This window comes from Tetrao urogallus (genome assembly GCF_951394365.1).
Source record: "Tetrao urogallus genome assembly, chromosome: 6".
NCBI classification, from domain to species: Eukaryota; Metazoa; Chordata; class Aves; order Galliformes; family Phasianidae; genus Tetrao; species Tetrao urogallus.
Window position 1 is genome coordinate 9,884,362 of NC_136819.1, and position 22,561 is coordinate 9,906,922.

Below are 22,561 nucleotides of genomic sequence, written 5' to 3' on the forward strand. Positions count from 1 at the left end.
CATCCAGTCCAACCGTTCACCTATTCCCAATAGCTCCCACTAAACCATGTCCCTCAACACAACATCCAGCCTTTCCTTGAACACCCCCAGGCTCGGTGACTCCACCACCTCCGTGGGCAGTCCATTCCAGTGCCTGACCATCCATGCAATCTCCAGCCAGTTCCTCATCCTCCTGGGATACTCTTATATCAACACATTGAGACAGTCCATCCCGCTGAATATTTGCTTCACTTGAAGTGTTAGCACTGACAGCTTAAGTGTCATGGACAGGACCTTCTTGTGGATACTGACTCAGAACAGTAACACAATTGGTAGGACATACTGATCTAAACAGAAGAGGCGCATAGTAATGCCACATATCAGTTCATGACCTTACTGAGGCACTATTAGCCAAGACCCTCCACTTCAAACTTAAAACAGTACCTTAAGATAATGTCAAATTGCCTTCTGCTTATGTCAGTGAGTTTGGTACTTTTTCACCGCATAGTATTAGAGATAAATCAAAGGATCTTGAGCTGGTTGGCATCAGTTGTCATCACTTCTACTTAAGACCAATGTTTTTCAATCCTCCTGACACTTGTGAAGCATCCATGCCACATTCTTCTCCAGATGCTCCTTGCCACCTTCCTCTGAACTAGTTCTCCTGGTGATATCTACACTGGCCAGGAGAGTTAATTATCTTCAGATTGACCTTTGCTGGAGGCTGTAAGCAGGGTTTGGGAGCAGACCCCTGTTCAGATCTCTGTAAAAACGTGGTCTGAGGTTTCCTTCTGTGCTTGTTAGCAACACTGCGTATTCTCTTCTATTTAGCAATGGGTGAGCATAGTTAACACATGCTGGATGTTGATCCAGGCCTCTTGCTTTACTGCTCTGGCTTAACAATGAAGTTGCTTTGTTCCTCTATTTATTTACAGTGTGGGCCGACATACCGAAGGTCACCACATCTCTTTGCAAAGCTTGCCTGAACCTGAATATTCAGTGTGATGAGCAGCCTAACCTGCCTCTCTGAATTTCAGGGTAATATTTTCATCAGTCCTTGTTTTATTTCTTTTTATCTTCTTTGTTTACTTTTCCACTTCTTTTCCTCCCCACATTAGCATTTTTGTCTTTCATTTTTCCTTTCTTTTTCAGACTGTTACCTTTTTCTTCTGCATACTTTGTCAGGAGAGGAGAGACAGGATGAGGTACAAATCTGTCTGTCCCTTTTCCCACCCTGTCATCACTGACAGGTGAAGGAAGTGTTGCTGTTGGCATGGTAGAGATAATGCTTGTCTGTGTAGGCACCATAAGAAAAGCATTTCTGTATCCATCCTGGCCTTTGGGAAGTGTCTTTCTACCTCTTTGCTCTCAGGAAGGGCTCAGCAAAAGGAGTTTGAAGCAAGCAGACTAAAAGAAGTCCAATGGCCTTCTGAAAATGGATGAGCTTTTGAAAGAGTCATCTGGTGTGTGCCACCATTCGCAGTACTCAAGTTAAACTCCTTTGATCTCAGTGCTTTTCTCATGGCAGTTTCCCAATTTGTCACAAGAAGTCTGTTGCAAAATGAAAGATCATTTCAGGGGGTTTCAAACTTTGTTTTCAAACTCTCTAAGTGTAAACTTTGCTGCTGCCTCACAGGGTATGGGAGAGGAAGCTCAAGGGTCCCTTTGCACAGACCCGTTATTCATTTGTAGCTCCTCCTGCTCTGATATAATTCACTGCTTATGTACTTACTCCTAAGTATGCCCTAGTACAAGGTGTTTTGGGAAGGTGTTACCTACTCTAAACATACTAAGAGCATCTGCATGAAGAGTTACTGCTGAGTAATTAGTATACTATAAATTATCCACTGCGTACAGACAAGTTCTGATTTGTTTCTGCTTTACAGAGTAGGAATTGGGAAATGAAAATGAAGGGTATTTTTCTACACTGAAAAGTTAATTGTGGTTTAAAGTACTTAATAGTTCAGTATACTAGATCTTGCTGGAGCCACTCTTTGTGCATACTTCAGGCATTCCCAGGTAGCACAGCTCACTTTTAGAGAAGATGTCCATACACAGATGCTGCCAGGAAACAGCCCAACTGACATAACTCAGGCAATTTACCCAGTGTCTCTGGGAAATCCATGGCAAAGTGAAGACTGAGTCCTTTCAAGTTTCTGTTTGACTGCATTAAGATACTCTTCCTCCCATCATATACATTATTCAAACCTTATGCAAGTAATACAACTGCTATTACTTTTGCAGTTTGCACTTCAGTTGTGCTCGGAGTGGGAGCCACATGAGTCTGGCAGGAAGGAAGGGAGGTGAGCTAATAGCACTGGAGACAGCAGCTTGCTCTGTTTTATAGCTGAATGACCCATGTTTACTTGGCATAATTGGTCTAATGAATCAAAATCTTGGAGCAGTTGCAAAGTTGGGATGCTTCTCAGTTGTACAGCAGACTTCATTGGTCAGTCTTGGGTAAGGAAAGCTCAAAAGTGAAATGATATTCCAGTCTCTTGGTTCCTTCACTGGCAGTTTGTGCTGGCCAGCTTTGAATTGTACTATGATGTTTTTAGGAAGTGGATACGCTCTGTGGAAATGCTGAAGAACAGCCTATTTTGGAAGAATATTTTTTGCAAACTGCTTTTCTCCATTTCTTTCATGTGGTCTTTATCATGCAAATGAAAAAGAACCTTTATGCCTTAAAGCTAATTTACTCTTGCTCCTTAGTACAATTATAATGTTTTTTGCGTCACGAGAACAATTTGCTATTGTGCAAATAATTTTTATTTTTCAATTAGAGGATTATGATTTCATTGAGGAATAAGCAACGGGAGCAGGTGAGCTTGTGAGACTTGAATGGGTATTTTCATGTAAATAACTCAAAGATGAAGGACAAAGGAAGAATAATAACGAGGAATGTTTGTCAGACACTGTTTATAAGTAGGTTATTTTCATTCAGACAGACATTGCTGCTGCCACTGCTGAAGTGTTGGCGTTGCAGAAACTGAAGTATATATGCCTAGGATTATTTTGTACTAAACCTTTTCTTTCTACAAAATGTGATGACTGGGGGCTTTCAACAAAGAGGTGTTCATAAAGTCTACAATGGGACTTGTTGAAAGGAGTTAACCGATTATGATCGATGCTCAAGTAGAGCAGAAGAAAAAAGTCACTTTTCCCTACAAAAGCCTGATTCAGAACTGAGGCATGAATATATTTTACTTGCTGACGGTACGTGAGAGTAATGCAGATGCTTTGTGTCTAAAACCAGATTTAGTGTTTAAAATCCACATAGAGTTTTTGTTACATTATCTGCACAAATTTCTGCTGCATCCGTGTCTGAGAACAAAATACTTGGATGAATGGTTTTTATCTTTTTCGTCTCTCCTTCTTTTCAAAAAATTCAAAGCAAAAATATGTAGCACATTTGCAAGGCCTAAATTTTATTTTCCTCCTATGCACACTGGGAATGTGTTTATAATGATTATAGTGCTGTTTATGAAGAGATTTCTGCCTTAAAGAGAAACTTGAAAATGTTGTATACAATACCACTATCTGTAAGTGCACAGGGACATACTAAATACCTTTGGCATTAGCATAAGAGCAATTTGTTTGGGCTTCATCTTCTCAACTCAATATATTCTTTTTGTTAGATAACAATACAAACTGTCCTTGTGTGTTTCTATTGGTATTTAGTTTTAAGTAGCACATATTTGAAGACATTTTAAGGAACTTGGATGAATGACTGAAAATCAGCTTTAACAGAAGACAAAAAGCATGACTGGTTTGCAGATGAGTCAATTCTTTGCACCAGACAGCTGTATGACTGTGAGGGACTAAGAAAGTATGGCTAGCACGAGCATCAGAGAATAGGGCTGCAGCATTCCAGATTGAAACCAGTTTAAAGGTTACAGTATTACCAGCTAACTGTGCTTTAAGTGTTTTAAATTTTTTCTACCTGATATTTCAAATTAAGATAAGCTTGAACCAGTCAATGTGCTTTTTAAAATACAGGCCTTCTCTACTGTATTCAGTGAGAGCTCTTTGACGTACTCCTTTAGCACAAACAGATTGGTAGAGGTCATGATGAATTTACTTCCCTGCTGGTATGGCAATAGTTATAATTTATCTAAATTGGAAGGAAGTCTTTATGGGCTACAGACTGGGCTAGATTGTAGCCCAATCAAGGTAGAAAGCAGCTATAGGGGGCTGCAATAGATGTGGCACATATCAATACATCTTTCACTTGTGTAGAAGGGAAGATTCAGTCCAAAAGCTGGATTCAGTCCATCTTCTTTGACTAAAATCTAATTCTGGTGATGTCTGAGAGCAGAGCACAAACAAAACGTTATTGGTTCTTTTTAATACTGAAGCAAGTAATCTGAAACAAGAGCTCTAAGTTCCAGAGAGTTCTTGTAAATCAGTTCAGAAGTTCTTCAAATAGATTGTGTCCTTCACAGCCTGAGAAAGATGATCACCCTAGTATTAGAGAAAATTCCACCCTAAGAGGCTGGTGAACTTACATTATGCATTGGACTCTTCTATTTTCTTGTCTTCATTCCATTTGGAAGCTGTGGTTGCCCCAGCAGTGTTGGTGGTATGTGGAAAGCTTAGCACTTAACTCTTAATTTGGACGTAAGTTTTGGACCTCAATATATGCATCTACAACTAAGTTAAGACCCATTGTTGGTTGTATCAGTAAATTTCTGTCAGAGGTGTGGTTGTCACCTAGCTGTGAAAGCCTAGCAGAGGGCTGTCAACTTGATTGGAAACAGGCTTTCACTGGGTTATCAGCAGATAAACTTTGATGAGATTATGGAGTTAATGCTAGCTCAAATATGTGCCTTTTGCAGTGTCAAAATGGTGGGATATTTGACAAACTCTTTGTGTTTGTTATTTGCAAGCATTATTCTCAGCTAGGGACTGGGATATTGGCAGCTGTATGAATGGCCTGATATTGTTTATTTCCCATAGAAATTATGCTAGAACACAGTACAGCTCAGGCTTGTAGGCTTGTATGCTTTGCTGGGATGTTTCTGAACTCTTTAGGACCAGCCACGAGGACAGTTTATTTTTTTGTCTTGCAAGAAACCAGTTGGTGTGATTACAGTTAGGTTGTCTTTGTGCTGTAAAAAGAAAACTTGGGGTGAGATAGATGAATTAATTCTGAATCTCTTCACACCAGCTCTTGTTGAGCTGCTAATTTAACTCTCTGTTAGGCTGTCCGGTACTGCATTGGTAAACTTACCAGCTCAGAGAACAGGTATACCTGATGCAAGCACATAATCCTTGCAACAGTATTCTTTGGAGTCTCTGTAGAAGCCTCTAAAGGCAGAAATCCTTTAAGATTTAATTGGACTTTCCACTTTATCAAAGCTGACGTGTTGTTCTGGGAGGACATAGTTGTTTTACTGGAAGAGAATAGGCAAACTGTCACAAAGCTAAGTTGCATCTCTTAAATAGAAGTTCAGCTGTAGATCACCTCTTGAAATGGGGGCGAGATTTCCTAAAATGCTCGGAAAAGCAAGTTATCTATTTTAACTGACTTCTTATGCCTACAGACATTCTGCTGTAGCTACAGCTAAAAAAATATTAAGTAGACCAAATCAGTCATTATTAAAATGTATTTCTGAGATTTTGTCTTTATCACAAGGTTCGTTTTTGAAAAACTGGCTTGGTCTTCACAGCCTGCGCTGCTCCCTGTGGTGTTCTCTTGTCAGGTCTCTGCCTTGTGGGGCAGACCAAAACCCATATAACCCCTGATGACCCCACTCCTGATGAGTGGAATTTTGAGAAGAAAAGCAGTCTGTTTTAAAAAGCTGCAGAACATATGCAGATCTCAAGAACCCACGCTGTACTGATAGCATTATCTCGTTTGCAGTACAGATTGGTTTGGTCTGGGACGGTTAAATATAAGATAATCTTTGTAACATGTAAGACAACAAATATTTTGCATCCAGAGAACCGTCACCCACAGACCTTGCTCAGAAGTAACAGCAGAAGGTCAAAGCACACTTGATGCCATTGCTGGACACACACATTTTATTTGTAGAATTTGCAACTGTGTTAATTACAGTGCAAAGAGAGAGAGCTTGGGAGCCTTCTCTCAAAGACTCCCTTCTCAAGTCATTAAGAGCTCTGCATACTCTGCTACTTCTTCTTTGCCACTTTTCAAACCTCATCTGCTCTATGCTGCAGTTTGGATCACAGCAAATGCCTGGTTGAGAGAGCTGTGTCTGCATGAGTGCTGTCTTCTCCTTGTACGAGTTCAGTGTTGGTCAGTAAGCAGCCAAATCTGGATTCTTCTTCATTAAGCTGCCACGTAAACAATGCTGGTTTTCTCACCACTCGAAAACCTGACTTTGAAGGATTTCAACGTACTCTAAGGACTACTTTATTGGAACTGTATATTTAATGGAAAATATACCCTAGAAATGAGTGCAGTAAGTGGAGTGCAATGAATCTGTTCTAAGTAGGGAAAAGAACCATATGGATAGGAAGAGCTATTGAGTAGAATATTAAAAAAAAACAAAGACACCAAGGAAACACACAAAAAAAGCATGCATGTTTGTTGAGCTGCAAAGTTTCACACAGAAATTGCTCTTCTGCTCCCATTTTACTAATGGAATGGAAGATAGAGAATATGCATTCCTAAATTGAATTATTCCAAGACATCTATTTATCTAAGATGTGTAAGATCTGAACCGGAATGTAAATAAGAAGGTTCAGTGGGATCCACCTTTCACAGGAGAGAACAGTTCATACAGTGCGGGAACAGATGGCTGGATTGCGTGTAGGAAAATGGAAGAGTTTCTTGAGCCCTCATGGGTTCTCAGATGGTAAAAACAAATACATAAATTCTAGCACCTAAGCTCATTAGAATCAGAATCATAGAATTATTTGTGTTGGAAAGGACCTTTAAGATCATCTAGTTCCAGCCCCTCTGCCACAGGCAGGGACACCTCCCAGTAGACCAGGTTGCTCAAAGCCCCATCCAGCCTGGCCTTGAGTGCTTCCAGGGAGGCTGCATCCACAACCTCACTGGGCAACCAGTGTCTCACCATCCTCACAGTAAAGAATTTCTTCCTGATTTCTAGTCTAAATCCACCCTTTTCCTCTTACCACTAGAGGCTGAAATACGAGTTATGGCTAATTAAGGGTTTAACAGTCATTCTTTGGTTTTACAAATAAATCAAAATACTTGACTTTTTAGGCCAGTGTAGTTAGCTGGTACACTAGGCAACGCAGAAGCCGTGTGACATGACTATTTTTGGATTTGTTTTTTAACAGTATGTCATAATTCTTGGGAGTGTTTTTTCATTGCTTCATGAAGAATAAAATATAAATATTATGATGGTGAATGCTCTCACATAAACCCAAGGGATGTGATTCTTACCAAAAAAGTGATTCATATAAACTTACAGGACTGTCAGACTCATTAAAAAGCCCTGAAAGAACATGATTGTAAAATGGTTTGGATCCATTTTTTTTTCCCCTGCCTTTTGGCTTTGAGATTTTGTTGTTTATGTAAACTTTAAATTATTGAGTGCTTTTAGCTACACTTCTAAGTACTTCAGTAAATTATTGAAAAGTTTTCTGCCATGTTATTTGGATATTTGGATTTTCTCTGCTTATGCTGGAATAATACCAACATCACCTGCAGCAAAATGCTCATGAGAAATGAACATCAAAGGAAAATTACATAGAAAAATCTTTACTGTGTACAACAAACTCCACTACACTGCATGGAGAGAAATATGCATATCTCTAAATGGATGTATCTTGTGAAATGTTACTTTAGGATTCCCATTTTGCTGAAAACAAACCCGTTTGTCGTATTTAATATTCAAGTTATCTTTGAAATGTGGAGTTAACTTGATATTTTTGAATATATAGAATATTTATATATAAATATGTAGACCACAGTGATTTTATCAAGCTGCTGGAAAGCTGAAATTTGAGAAGTGCGAAGCTTCCATAAAAATCATACAATTTGATGTAAATGTATGCTTGCTTTTTTTCCTTTTGATCTTGGTGTGGGAAAAATGCAAGATGGATGACTTTTAGTGTGCTTTTATGCTGTTTCCTATCTTTTATGGGTGCCAGATCAGTATCCTAATTTTAGGGTCCTGTAAGCTGTTTTGGTCTTCGACAGAAAAGCAAGTCTTGCAAAATGACTGTAACATATGCCTGCTAACAGTCATTTACCTTATGCCACACTTGTATGTCTTATTTTTCTCACCTTGACTGCTAATAATTTCTTTAGATTTAATACAGTCAAAGCAATGAACATGGGAGTGGAAACATTAGAAAATCTCCCAGTTCCCTATAGAGTGTACAGTCCTAGAAAGTTTGACCAACATCAGAGGCTTTTCTTTCTTTTCCCAGGCAAGTCCTTTTCCAGCCAGAACAGGCAGTCCTTTACAGCCTTGCAATCTTGATAATAAATCAGTAAAACTGCGACACTGGAGGAATTTGGGGAGTTTCAGTATAAAAAAAAAAATAAAAAAAATTGTTACCAACTGGAAAGAAAGTCTCCGTGCACTCTGGGAACACTGAAACACACAAGAACACCAGAGATGGATAAGTAGATCTGGAATCTGTAGTCGGTGTACTTAACTCTGCATTTAGAACTGTAATCACCAGGAGATTTTCTGACCCAATTTGTGGCAGAACTGTTTGTAACGGAGTGGTTAAGAGAATGTCCTTCTAAGTGCAACGGCTGTGTTTGTACAAGGATTTTGTGTGTTGTCAATACCCAGCTTGCTTTTCAGCATCACATTGCAGTTGGCTTCTCAAGCTGTCTGGACTTACTGTGGGTTTGAGTAAACAAGATGTTTTGTAACACTCCTTATTTTTGCATTAACTATATCATTAATGGTTGTAAAAACTGGTAGTTCTGGTCAGCCCCAGGAAGGCAGAACTTCAAATCGCAGTACATATTTTAGCCTACAAGTGAAGGAGTATCTCAAGTCACTAGGAAAGTATGCCGGAGCCTAGAATCCTTGTAACATCAGGTGGAATAAGTTCTCTCTCATTTATTTCATGATAGAATCAAGACAAGTAAAGATGCTTTTATTTCTCTTTTTTTGCAAAGTATTTAAGTGATTACAGTGACAGAGGAGATTACTAAAAAGAGCAGCACTCTACAGAAGAGAAATGTGAGATACAGTTAGTAGTGAGGTATAGTGGCAAATGTTACTACTTTCACATCCTTGGGGCTACATTCTAGCCCACATCCATAGCGTAACATTCTCCCTACCTTCCCTACCTGCTCAGCATAACATCTCTATTGAGGTAGTGGGGTTTGGGCGAAATGTATTTTGATCTTGAGCTATTCCTTAGCAAATTTGCAGCAGTGTTACAGCAGTAAGGCTTGTCATTTGAGAGCATAGTTCTTCACTCACTGCCCTTCCTTTCTTATGTACGTGAGGGACCTTGAGAAGGTAATGCCTTCTCTCTGCATTTATCTCGGAGATTTTTGTTCTAGATTTTTTTTCCCCTCAAGTTCTCCTTCCAAACCTCTTTACTAATAAGAATGAATCCTAATGTTCTGTTTACTGTTTTTATACCTTTTGTGTGAATTCATTCGCAAAGGCTTCTCTATATTGTCTGCCATCTGTGTCTTGGCTTTCTTCCATGCATCTGGTATTCTTTTTGCCTCTTAGTTGTACAGAAGAGCAAACAATATTTATGTGCTTCTGACAGCTTTTTAGTTTCTCTTTTTGAGATGACCATTAGTCAGGAGTTGGTGAAGTCAGGAAGACACTAATGCTCCCTTGTAATGGGAATTCTAGAATGCATGACTGGTAATGTAGGGTCTTAGACATGACCAAAATTTAATTTAGAGCTTTTGATTTGTTCCCAATTCTCGTGCCTTACTAGGGAAAAGTAGAATTTAGTAATGATTCTTTATATTATCTGAGGCCTTAAGCCAGTGGAAGGCAATTTTACTTAAACAGTCTTGTGGCTAATAGGAGGAATAGGCTAGAAACCTTCTGTAGACATTTTCATGTCACAAGCAGATCTGAAAACTATATTCAATCTTATTGCTATTGAATATATTTCACTGTTTGAAATTATTTTTGTAATATTCATGCACCTATACTTTAGAATCATGAAAAAAAATTCTTCCTTCTATGTAGAAGCTTTTGTGTGACTGGAAGCCAGACATAACTATGTTACTAGTAACTTGGATGAGGATGTGAAGCAACAGCAGTAGAGAGATAGGATGTGGTTTCTCAGGACCATAACAAGAATAATTGCATTTTATAGAATAAAAAGCATTCTGGAGTTGTGCTTTTACAGAGTGTAGTGCTTATAGCAATCTTGAAAAGTTAATTGTCACTGGGTCTTACTGATGCTTAATTGGCTTTTCTTCTCACAGATATCCAGATTTCTAGAAAGCAGAAATGACCATGACTGCCAACAAGAATGCCAATATCAACAGCAGAGCTGGAGGGAGTAAAGTGCCCCAGGACAGTCTGGATAGGTAAGTGAACTGAAGGCTCTGAGGACTGTGAATTGTGGACTCTGAAGAACATTTGTCTTTTTGGAAGGAAGTCTTTGTTCAAAGGCAAGAAAACTACTCTGACAGAGAGCTTTGCTGGGTTGAGGGAAGTGTTTTGTGAATCAGAGGAACTTTGGTATGAGAAGTCCTGTTTTTGGCACGTTTCTGTTGTGTTATTGTGGCTTACTGGCAGGTTATGATGATTGCAAGAAAGAACTTGTGTGCAAGAAAGAACTGAGGCGTTGTGTAGGCCTCAGTCGGCTAGGGCTAAATTTCTGGACCACGTATCTGTGTCTGCTTTTCTGGATTGCTAATCCCCAGTTTGTATTTTGCATCAGTTTCTGTCACATTTTGTATGCTTATCTGCTTTGGCAGATAGAGTGAAGTGACTGCCTCGTGTTGCAGGTCTAGCAGCAAGTGTGGAAGGGTTGAATGTAAAATACAGGGAGCATCTTCGTTGTTTTAGATAAGAATAAGAAATGCTTATTTCTGATCCTTTCTGTAGCATTAGGTCATTTATGGAGCAAGTAGATCAACTATTTACCATTCACAGGTAAGGGGAAAAAGTAGCCTGTCTCACTACTATGTAATGTGTTCCCCAGACTTAGTACTGTAGCCAAAGATGCTTTAACTCCCCAGGCCTGGCAATCCTGAAGGAATCAGTCTGTTTAGACTAGGCCATGGAAGACAGTGGGCTTGCAAAATTGGGCATGTTTATGTGTGGCTTGGGAATGCTATAGTGACAAAGTTGCAGTCCATCAGGAGGCTGTGATGTGATTGTGCACAGTGATGTAAAAGCCTGTAAATAACAGGTATCTTTCAATCATGATACAGCAGAAAGTATAGTGTCAGTAATTGCTTCCTTGTGCATTATTTTACAATGAAAAAAGACTGTTTAGAAGATGTTTCCCTTGGGCAACTCTTCTTTGGAATATTGCTTTGGAATGCAAATAAACAACTCATCTGCAGTCAACAAGTTCATACATCCCAGTCAGAAGGAGTCTTGTTCTTGGCCACAGTCTTCATAAAACTTCACAAAATGCTGATTGATTCAGCTTGTGGCCTTCACAGAGGACAGATCCACTGGCTCCTCCTCTTCTGTTGTTGACAATTGCAAAACCATTGCAGACATTTGCTGCTCTTGTAGAACAGTCTGTTTTGAATCTCTCTTCTACACTGCCTTGCTTAATAACATGTCAGTATCTTCACAGACTTTATGGAGTCTCTGTACTGTGGTAATACTGTTATGCTAGGTATTAGACATAGTGTATTCCTCATTTATCTACCTTAGGAAGTTCAGAACCCTGAAAGACATTAAGCAGGGTGCAGTAGAATAGTTTTGCATCCAGAAATGAATGTGCTAGAGGGGAAAAATGATGGAATTCTCATTTATTCCTTGAACACTTTGGGAGCATGGTTGTACTAATGTAATTGACATGCTCCAGTCACTTTGAACAGGGAGGGCTGGATCAGTTCCAGCCATGCTTTCCTGAGGGTAGCACACCTGATAAGCTGTACCAAGGCAATTCCTAGCAGCCAGCAGTACATTGTATGTATCAGAGAGTTATACTGGGAGATCTTTGTTGTTTCAAATGAATTTGTAAAGATTGTGATTCAAGTGAGTAGAACACAATTAAAAAAAGGGAAACAGGAATTAATTTTTGAGATTTTTTTAGAATGGAGGCAATGAAACCAATTTTTTCTTTTAGTAGTTTACTTTTTAAAATTTTTTTTCTTTTATTTAAAGCAGAATCTCCATTTTGTGTTTAAACTTTCTGGCTTTTTTTTTTTTTTTTTTTTCAGTTTTGATCATCCTTCCATATCTGATGCACATATGTTTGCCACTTCCTTGCCTTTTGTGTCTAATCATCCTTTTCTCTCGCTGTACCTTCTCTCTTGTCTACATATCGTATTGAATCACAGTAGTTTCAGGAGATGTTCCTGAGTTGGATGGATGGTCATGTCCTGATTACCATGGGATAGGTTGACTACAAAGTAGAGGTGAATTAATAATCAATCACCTTAATAATCTGCACTAGGCAGAACCCTGACCCTGGTCTGGCTTCTGCTAGTGACTTCCTCTGTGGTGCTGTCACACCTTTCCCTTGTCTAATCTTTCATTATGTTGATTTGCCTTTCTTCCTCCAGGTAATGTTCTAGTTTCACTTTTTAAATCGGGCATCTGGCTGCATCCATCCTCGTGCCTTTTGTCGGTCATATTATGCAACAGTAGCTTTGTTAAGGCTCAGCAGAAATTGACCTACTATCCTTATACAATTCCTGCTTCGTTAGTTTGTGCATTTGGGATCTCTTCAAATCTGTAGAAAACAGAATAGTGAGGGTGTGAGGAGAAGGAATGGATAAAGGAATCCCTCGAGACATACACACATGTAGTTATTAAAACGAAATCCTTAATAATATCTGGCATTCTCATGTCATTAATCATCCTTTCAACAGTGCAGACAGATTGTTAAGTGCTGGGAACTTTGGTCTGGACTTGAGCAAACCTTGCACCTACTCTTCCATTTTAGAATCTTTTCCATTCTTAATATCTTTGAAAATTCTGTAAGATACTAATTTATTGGATAATAACTGTCAAATAAACTGTCTTTCCTTGTCATTGCTATCTGTTTTGATTAGAATTTTTTAGAAAATGTTTTTATAAGTATAAGCATGAACCTGAAGCTGATGAAAATCTTTGAGTTGCACTTGCATGACAGGTGAGGAGATGAACAGATTGTCATGCACCAGTTCTCCATCCATTATTTTGCCTCAAGTAATCTTCTTCACCTGTCTTTGTGAAACCTTGTAAGAGGATATTTGAGTCAGCAACGGGGATTCTTCATCTTAGTCAGACTGTAAATCAATGGAGTAAATGCTGGCATTATAAAACTTGAAGGCCTGCAGAATTTATTGCAAACACATTCAAAGATCCACTTAAACTAAACAGCTGTTGTCTCATTGTAGTACCTAATTTGAATGGAGATTTGGAAAGCTGCATATATAATTTGTAGTGTATAGTTTCAGTAAGGGCTGATACTGGCGTAATACAGATGCATTTGTCTCTTGGTGTCTAAGAACTCTTTTTGGTGTTATTTCTTTGTCCTAGTTTTGTCACAGTTTATGCAGATGCAAGGTGTGATACAGTGATGTAGTGTTCCTATCTCTTTCAGGTACAAATCACAGTGAAATCTATAATAGTCTTTCTGACAACTTTGTTTCCCAAGCAAATCATTGTAGACCATAGATTTGAATTTTAATCACAACAATCTTCAATGGAGAGAAGGTGCCTACATTGCCTATAGCATAACTACACAATGTCTTTCAAGCATCAAGATTCTTGCAGTAACCCCTTGGTCCCATTGACATGAGGTACCCTTCATGCCACTTCTTCTCCACAGTTGTGCTAGTGGAAATTTAGGAAATGAGGAGGAGACAGAAGACAATGAAGACTTTTTAAGAGGAGGATAATCAGTTTCTCACCTGAGAAACTGTGAGATTCATTGATTTCTTCTATGAACACAGGAGAAAACCTTTTGATCTGAAGACAGTGAGATGGTTTAAATAAACATACGTACTGATTACTTTTGAAAATAACTGGAGTTCACTGATCATTTGTTAAAAGTGGACGTTTACATGTGCCTTAGGTGGTATGAGTTTGACCGTGCTCTGAATAGAAAAAATATTGTAAAAAGATGACAAGGATGGTTAAAGTTATAGAACACTGTCTCTATGAGGCAAGAATAGATTGACCTGCAGTCTTCAGCCTGGAGAGGAAAGGAGTGGAGAGTGGCGTTAAGAGAAGTCTCTGGATTTATAGGTGGAAGAGTGACGATGAATAAGGAAGAAAGCATTTATTTTCATTTTAAAACAAATAGGCTTCAATGTAAACTAGAAGGAGACAGTTTGAAAGGAAGATACTTCTATGCAACATGTCTTTAAGCAGTGGAACTTCGGCAGGAGGTTGCAGTTGACAGATTCATGGAAGAAAAATCTATAAAAGGCTTTTAACTACAGCAGCAAAATCTGTGAGGCAGCAAGTCTTAGGCCTTAGGCTCAGTAGCACTGCATGCACATCTTGTTCTTGCTTCCTTCTTTAGGCATCTGCCTAGGTCTTGGTCGATATCGGAGACAGGACTAGGGGTGCTTTTTGGCCCAGTGGGAACATACTGTTGTTGTTTCCTGGTATGTAGCTGATACATCTGCAAAATGATAGTTAAAGTTACGAAATGACACTATAATTCTGGTTTACAGTGAACTTCAAGGACACAAATTTAATCCTATCTTGTGAGTCAGTAATATGTAAGCCAAGGAGCAGAAGCTCAGGAAAGCACCTCATGTGTAGTTGATTGTTCTTAACAATTCTGTCAGGAAGAAGCTCTGCAATCTTGTTTACTCTCCAGTGGGAGAGCACAGCGAACAACTGGTGTGTGACTGTTCAGCAGCACATGTCTTCTTGGTTTGCATGCCCATACTTAAGAGCATCAACATAGGATCAATTGCAGCTCTACCTACAATGGCTTGCTTTTCCTTAAAAAATAATATTGATTTGAAGTCATTTCATGTTTGTTGTCTTCATAATTTATGCAGAAATTTAGCTTGAATTAATGCATTAATTTATAGTGTTTGCGATTAATATTGTGATTTTTCCAGTGCAATTTTAAATGTAGAAATGACTCTACCCACTCTGACCTAAAAACTGCACCAAAACTGTATAGTACTAAAATAAGCCCGTAGTTATGTTTTTAAGGTTATGTTCTACCTAGCAAAATACAGTTTTCAAATCTATTGAATTTATTTGGCCTATCAAAAAAGGAGAAGAAATTAAAAAATAACTGGAAATAGAAGAACTGTGCTCCTGCTAGGTGATGTTGCCTTGAAACAAACAGCGTTTGAATGAGAAACGGAATAAATTTTGGAAGATGAATTTTTAATATAGAAAATATTAAAAGAAAATTATGCTGATTTTAGCAGCATGTACATAGAGAGACTGCCACAATAAACTGGAACAAACATCCTTTTAGTTTCATGTCACAGGGCTTGATTTGGGAGGTGGCCAAAGCAGAAGCCAGTCTTTGTTCCAGTTGTGCGAAAGGACTGTGGCTTTTAGTCTGGAAAAGTACGTCACTGTAATCTTGTTAGTTTCGGCACGGGTTGGGTTTGTGGTGTAGGCTGTTGTCTTTCCACCCAATCTACACAGAAGTGGTATCATTCTCACTGAATTGGAGAGTGCTCCCCAGCTGGGCAATCATGATTTAATAGCCTGATAAACTGTGGCTGCTGATGTCAGTGGGTTATGGAGCAGAGCGTCTGAAATTTGCACCAGCAAAGAATTGCTTCTTCAAATTACTTCAGCACAGGGTTGCAAGTTGTTAAGATCTTGGTCTAATAACATCCGTAGATGTTTCTCTTTCTAAATACTTCTAGTTGGATCTTTGAATCAGATACAATCATGCATGATTAAAACTAAAATCTGGACTGATCTTATCCATGCAGCTTTGCGCTTTTGTTTTCAGTTCATTCCGTCTGCTTTAATTGACTGGTACCTTTGAAGCAGCGACTTCTGTGCACATTAGCAATCAGATTTCCACTAGGATATTTCTGATCTCTGAGATGCATCTTTCTTCTAGCCTGGAAACCTGCAAACCTCTAAGTATAGATTTTGGTTTTCACCTCCCAGCAGTGAGTAAGGCCATTCCAGCTGTCACCAACCATTTGTCAGCTCCATTAGCCTGACACGCACCGAGATTTGTTTGTGCTGACTTTGTGGCTCAGGCCCTCAGAACTTATGTTAATGGGAGAGAATTTTAATTGGTAGGAACTGGCTTACTTCCAGCGTAGGTGAAGATGATGCACAATATAAATCAAATGACTCGTATCTCTTCAAAGATACCTACAGTGTTCTTGCTTAATTGTTTATAATTCTTTACATGTAACATAAAATAATGATGTATTTCCCAGCTAACTGAGCCCATGGAGTAAGTCTATGTCCAAGCTGATAATGAATCCTGGATTATTTGCTGTTATTATAGATAACATTGCTTGAAATTCAGAGGGAAGAGTCCTCAGGCTGATGCACCCTCTTGCTTCTAAACCAGAGATCAGGTCTGCGCTGGCTTTCCAGGGTCTTTGCGTAGCCCCTATCAATCCTGTGAAGGGGAGGCCAGATGCTCTGTCTCTCACACAGCAGATCTTTGCACACGGTTGGTGCTTACTTCTTGTTTTGGGTTGTTACCGATAACTCAGTCCTAGTCAAGCCAAATTCATTGAATTTACAGCAAATACCTTTTTTGAGTAAAATTAATTCTTAGTACTCGTTAATAAACCTAGCTGGAATATTTTATTTCCTTTGAAGAAAGAATTTTGTGGTTGTGGCTTGGGCAGAGGATTTAGAAATATTTTGCCTTAGGAACTGAAACCTTGAGAATTGTTAAATAAAGGAATTTGCAGATGTATCTGGCATTAGGTTTAACTGATACTCTGAAAATGTCCACACTGTAATGTGAGCAACAGTGGCAATTGTTCACTCTAAGACCAAACACACGATGAGTTTCATCTCCATGTTAAACAGTAGACACTGTCCAAATTTCTTGTCAAGATGGAATCCAGTCTGCCTGTACTCACAAATGATCTTCTGACTAGTGCAGAGGAGTTGTGTTCAGAGCCAGACTCAGTGCTGTGGATGAACAGGTAAGGCAGGTCACTGCGAAGCAGCTCCCTTTTTGTTGCTGTGAGTATTGAAGGAGATACCTGGCTGTGTTCACCGTGGTAGAGCTCTGGTCTCACCATGAGAAAAATATTAATGAAACGGAAAGGTAAACACGGTGTAATTTTTAGCATATATTCATTTCATGTGAATATGAATTTAAGGATTTATGATATTTATTACTTGCATAAGGTTTTCTGGATGGAGCTGCTGTGAAGAAAGCAATAACTTGAAAATCAGAGGACTCATCTTCAGCTTCTGTGTGTGCCTCAAGATCCTGTGTGCATGCAGGAAGCCCGTGTCCTTCAACTATCCTAAAAATGTGCTGGTAGTGCATTTTCCCTTCTATTTTTTCCTCTTTTAACATATTTCTCCTGCATGTTCTTCAAAGCATGAGGCTCTCCGTGCTCTAAAACAATGAGGCTTTGTTCTTCTTTGAAACTCATAAGTGTGCAGTTTTCCCAATAATCACTGTGTGGTTCCCATCGTTTTAGCATAATTATGATGTTCTCTTATCTCCTCTTTTTTTTTTTTTTTTTTAATAAGTATGTGAATAGTGATAGAAAATCTGCTTCCTTCCCTTTTATGGATGGCTGCATTTCAGTTATGGTTTTCACCCAAGTTCAAAACAGCATGGGACAAAATCTCTCTACCTGGGCTCAAAATTTCATTGAATGGTTTAAAGGAGTCTCCATAAAATATCAGTTGCAGATATGCAGGGGGTCACCAAACCACTCTTGCTGTGTAAAAATGTCTTGAATGATGTGGCCATTTAAGCTTAAGAAAATTTAGTGGGATGGTTGGATGCCAACTGACGTTGTGTTGTAATGATATACTGTGGGAAAATATGCTGGTGGGTTTGCTGCTGCCCCAACTCAGCATTAAAACAAGCAAACAAATGAAGAAGGAAACTTTTCTGTGCAGTGGACATGCAGGTGTAGATGCTAAAGTCAAGAGCAGAGAAGGCAACAGAGCTGGTAGTAGTTGGTGGTTTTGCACACCTTTAAGGAGATCTGATTCAGTGGCTTGGCAGTTGCTGTTTCATGCATAATTGGGTGTCCAGCTCTTGTTTTCAAGGATTCTGGTGGGAGTGGAGTGAGACTTTGGCTTGGAAATGAGTGATCTGCGATTGCCTAAAGCCAGTCCTTGATTTTGTACCTTTCAAAAATCAAGCTTGTTTTCTCCATCAGTTGAGGGGTGTTGGAGGCTAAAATTGCTCCCAGTCTGAGCACCCCTTGCTGTTGGTGTTTAGAAAATGATACAAATAAGCTTCAGCCAGACCACTGTCTAAATGGAATAATGATGCAAAATCCGTTGTACTCCTTTGAAGAGGAAACAGCTTGAACTGTGCCACTGACAGCATTTCAGAAGGCTGGTTCCCAGCAGCTCTACGGTATGCTTGGTTCAGAAAGAAATACAAAGCTGCTATTTACGTGGCGAGGTTGGTGGTGCGTTTGGGACAGCTCAGCCCTGAACTCAGCCTGTGGGAGATGGGATGGTGCTTGCTGTTACCAGAAACAAGTCAAAGCATTGGTTGAAATGACCCTGAAATTGAGAAAATCATGAATAGAGGCTTTGATTTAATAGCTGCCCTATATCTGTCAGAAGCATTGGTGGAATGCTGACTTTATGACGGCCTGAGGCACCATGTTCCTGTCCCTCGCCTTGGTCAGATGTGACCTTTGGGGAGGTGGATCAGGAGGTCCATGTTTGAAATCTCTTCAGAAGGGCTGCAGAAATGTTCTTGCAACCACAGTCTAAAGGTCTAAAGATGTGAGAGAAGAGCAGTTTGTGAGGAAAAAGTGAGAGCTGCTAATTAGATGAAGAGATGAAACTGGGAAAATGGACCTCGTTTTTGGCACTTCATTAGACTGACACTGAAATCTATATTTATTTAGTCACGGATGGTTTCTATTTTTGCATGAGTGTAATCAGTAGTAGAAGGGCTTGAACTAAGCAGTTATATATTTTTGCAGCAAATTATTACAACAGCAGGGTTTTGGAAGTGTTTCTGATGTCTTTCTAGTGCTTTTACTGCACTGAAATGTAGTGGATAAAAGCAATAAGCAAGATATTTGCTAAAGCATTCAGCGCTGCATTAGAAAATCAGAGCAGGAGTTCTCTGACTTTTTTTTTAATTTATTTTTTGGAATGGGGATAAAAGTTGGACAGAAGTCCACAGGGGTTACAGCACAGGAGTGGTGTGCAAAGCATTTTTACAGCGGACTGCCAAAATTTCATTGTTTCTGGGGGAAGTTGTTCTTAGGAATGAAAATCGGTTTCTGGATACACCGACAAAGATATCAGTCATGAGCTTTACTAATGATATTTCATATTCCATGAATATCTGTTAGGAGCTGCTCTATGAACCTCATCTCTTTACACTTAAGCTGTTGGAAAGCCAATGGTGTAGGGGAACAATTTCTGTTCTCTGCCATAATCAGTCCAGGTTTGAGCCAGAAGTTTATTGATAAAGACTGTGTTCTTTTAGCTGCTTAGTGTGCTATTTAGTTATCCTAAAATGTAATTTCCCACTTGAGCAGAACAGCAAATTCAAAGACACAAGGAGTAGAAAAGCTGTGTGTTTCTTCCCTGGTGGAAAAAAGCAGTTTGTCCAAAAAGGCAGAGCGAGAAGTGAACTGATGTAGCGTTCTCATGTTCTTTTCACTGACTTTGTCCTCTAAGTAACTGTAATGACTATTCCACTATTCCCCAGGTAATATGGTGTATAGAAACTGTGAATTAGCCAAGTGCTTGATACAGTATCCACGCTGAGTATCATCCTTCTATTCACTCTAGGGGAACATTAACAGCAAACGGCCTTTAAAAGGAAATGAAACTTTAACTGTTTCCCTGCAAGGAGGAAAACAGGTGCTAATGGAAATACAGTTAGATGCAACCTGTATTATTACAATGCATACGTACAAAAGATGCTTATACTGCCTAGAATGCTTTGAGCAAGAGAATGTTTGAGCAGAGTGTCTCACAGTAATGCTCAGCCATCTGTAGAGGAAAATCCCATCTCATTCCGCATAAAGCCAAGGAGTTGCAAATTTGTGCCTGCAGTCTTTAGTGATGTATAGGACTTTTGGGTCATCCATCTTTATGTTTTTCATTAGATGTGATTTTTTCTAAACTTCAGATGTTTCATAACGTTCACAGTGAGGTTAGTTGCATTTGGGCCAGCTCCAGTATATAGAACTATGCATTATAATTTCGCAGAAGTCGTCTTTTTTCCAGGTAACAGCACAACTATTTGAAAGAAACTACTGAAGTAGGATAGAAATGCTTTGTAATACAAATCTTGCTAGCAAAAAAAGACTTTTTTTTTTTTTTTTTTTTTTTTTTTTTTTTTGTGGTGGATTCTGTCTGGCAGCAGGACTGCTCCTGTGGGCACATCAGTGGAGTGGGACAAACTGGTATCGGTAATGCTCAGGTATGGGTAGTTTGGTTAACCTTCTTGTTGTCAGCAGGAGGTGCTTGCAGCTGACTCAGCCCTGTGTGTGTGCAAGGGAACACTTGCCAGGGACGCAGCTGTGCCTTGGGGCTGCAGCGGAGGCTTGGAGGAAGACTTGCCAGTGCCAACAGTTGAATAACTGCTCAACCATCAGATGGCTCTCGACTGAAACCTCTATCCCCTTGATTTGCTGCTGATTTAGAAAACCACTTTATGTCAACATAGGCAAATAGAGGAGATGGCAGATAGCCTGTGTCCTTTCCAAACTGTTGGCAGAAACTTGAAAGCATTTGCATGTAGATTTTTAACCTCTTCCTTTCCTTTCTGGACAGCAGTGTCATCCATGTGGTCTTCAGGTCGGGCAGGCTTGTTAGCCCTGTCTATCTGCATGTGACTTGGTGTGCCTGGTACAGCTCCACTTATTCTGTTGGCAGCAGGCAGCCGGGTCACCTCAGCTTAAAGGTTCAGAAACAAACTGTAAATGACTGGCCCCTGCAACTTCCAAACCAAAGCATAATAAAAACAAAACAACAGAACTTTTTTCCCAAGCTGCAGGCAACCAGAAGGAAATGTTTGGCTTGCCAGATATCTCACACACCTGCCCTTACAAAATCGGCACGTCAGAGAGCAGAGAAAGGCTTTGCTGGTGTTAGTCTTGTTAAACATTAATGCCAGTTTCCTCCCTTTAAGCACACAAAGGGGCAGAGGTTTGACAAACGTCCTCAGACTGTGTGTCAATTGCTGCCTGGGAAGCGGAGCAGCAAGCTCTCAGGAAGCACAGAGGACAGAGCAGGCGCAGGGCTGGACGTGGAATTCCTCCCTTGCATTCTGCACCTTTCCCGGAGGGAAGAACTTGTGAGTAAGTCTGGCTGGGAGTGCTGAGTGACCACAGTGAGAGACAGCTGTATGCTTGCCAGAGGTGTGGGGGGAAGTGAGCAAAAACTGAAGTGAAAGAGCGCAAAGTGCTGTAGCAGTGAATTCCTTAGCTCTCTCCTGGTTTTGTACTTACACGGCTGCTCACAGGCAGGAACTCAGCATCAGCTTTCTGCTTGCTAAAGATAGTGCTAGGAAGGTCTTTAATATCAACGTTTGCAGCTCTGGTGTAGGATAAAGGACACTGTGGAGCTAAAACCTGATTGTACACTGCATCTCTTCTCTTTCTCCCCTATCTCTCGTGCTCTCAGACAGAACCTAATTTCTCTGCCTAGCTAAGTGCATATTTCTTGTATAGTCTGATGAAAATCCACATTTCCCTTTAGCTGCTAAAAGTGTTTTTTAAGTCACAAAGATGTACTTTTACCTATGCCTTCTGCCAGTGTTAATTGTAGTGCTGCTGGAGCACTTGTGTGTGTTGGCTTTTATGCCTGATTTTTTTATTACTTAAGTTATTACTCATTGCACTGTAAGAAATTCACTTTCTAGGCGAAAGACATCTTGGATAATGTTTTCCACTGAATAAATAACAGGGATTTGTGCTTTTCAAGAAACAATAACAGTATCACAGGCTTAAGTCTATAGGGCTCTGAGGGAAGTAACTTAAGGTCAGAATGTAGACTTTAGTTTGTTGCTCCAAATATTCACGACCTGAGAGCCCCTGGGTAATAGGGAGTTTGTTGTTCGTGTTCATAGTCTTTAAGAGAGCAAATACTTTTGGTGATGGACTTATAAATATTACAAGTTGCTTTTTCTTTCTCCTTTTGTGCACACGTGTTGGTTTTGCTGCATTTGCTCTGTATAATTTTCATTTCTTGCTGCTTTGCCTGATGCTATCTCTGTATCTTCCTGTAGGAACATGAGACTTTTTTTGGCTCTGTCCCAGATGGAAAGGATGAGAGAAAGAAAAATTGTGTGCTTGCTCTAAGTCACCCTAATGCGTCTTGTATTAAGTAACCTTGCAGTTCTTTATTATTGTGTAATGTTCCTG

The 22,561-nt window shown here is 39.6% G+C and overlaps 1 protein-coding gene across 1 annotated transcript in view; it reads left to right on the forward strand.

Moving 5' to 3' along the window:
* Positions 1 to 10,376: 10,376 nt before the first annotated feature.
* The window catches only part of DENND2B (DENN domain containing 2B), a gene marked incomplete at both ends in the record, with an annotated part of 85,994 nt that continues 73,809 nt past the window's right edge, over positions 10,377 to 22,561 (forward strand). Inside the window, one exon of the mRNA XM_079537114.1 lies at positions 10,377 to 10,456. Within this exon, the coding sequence (XP_079393240.1) occupies positions 10,377 to 10,456 (80 nt within the window). The remainder of the gene's footprint in view (positions 10,457 to 22,561) is intronic.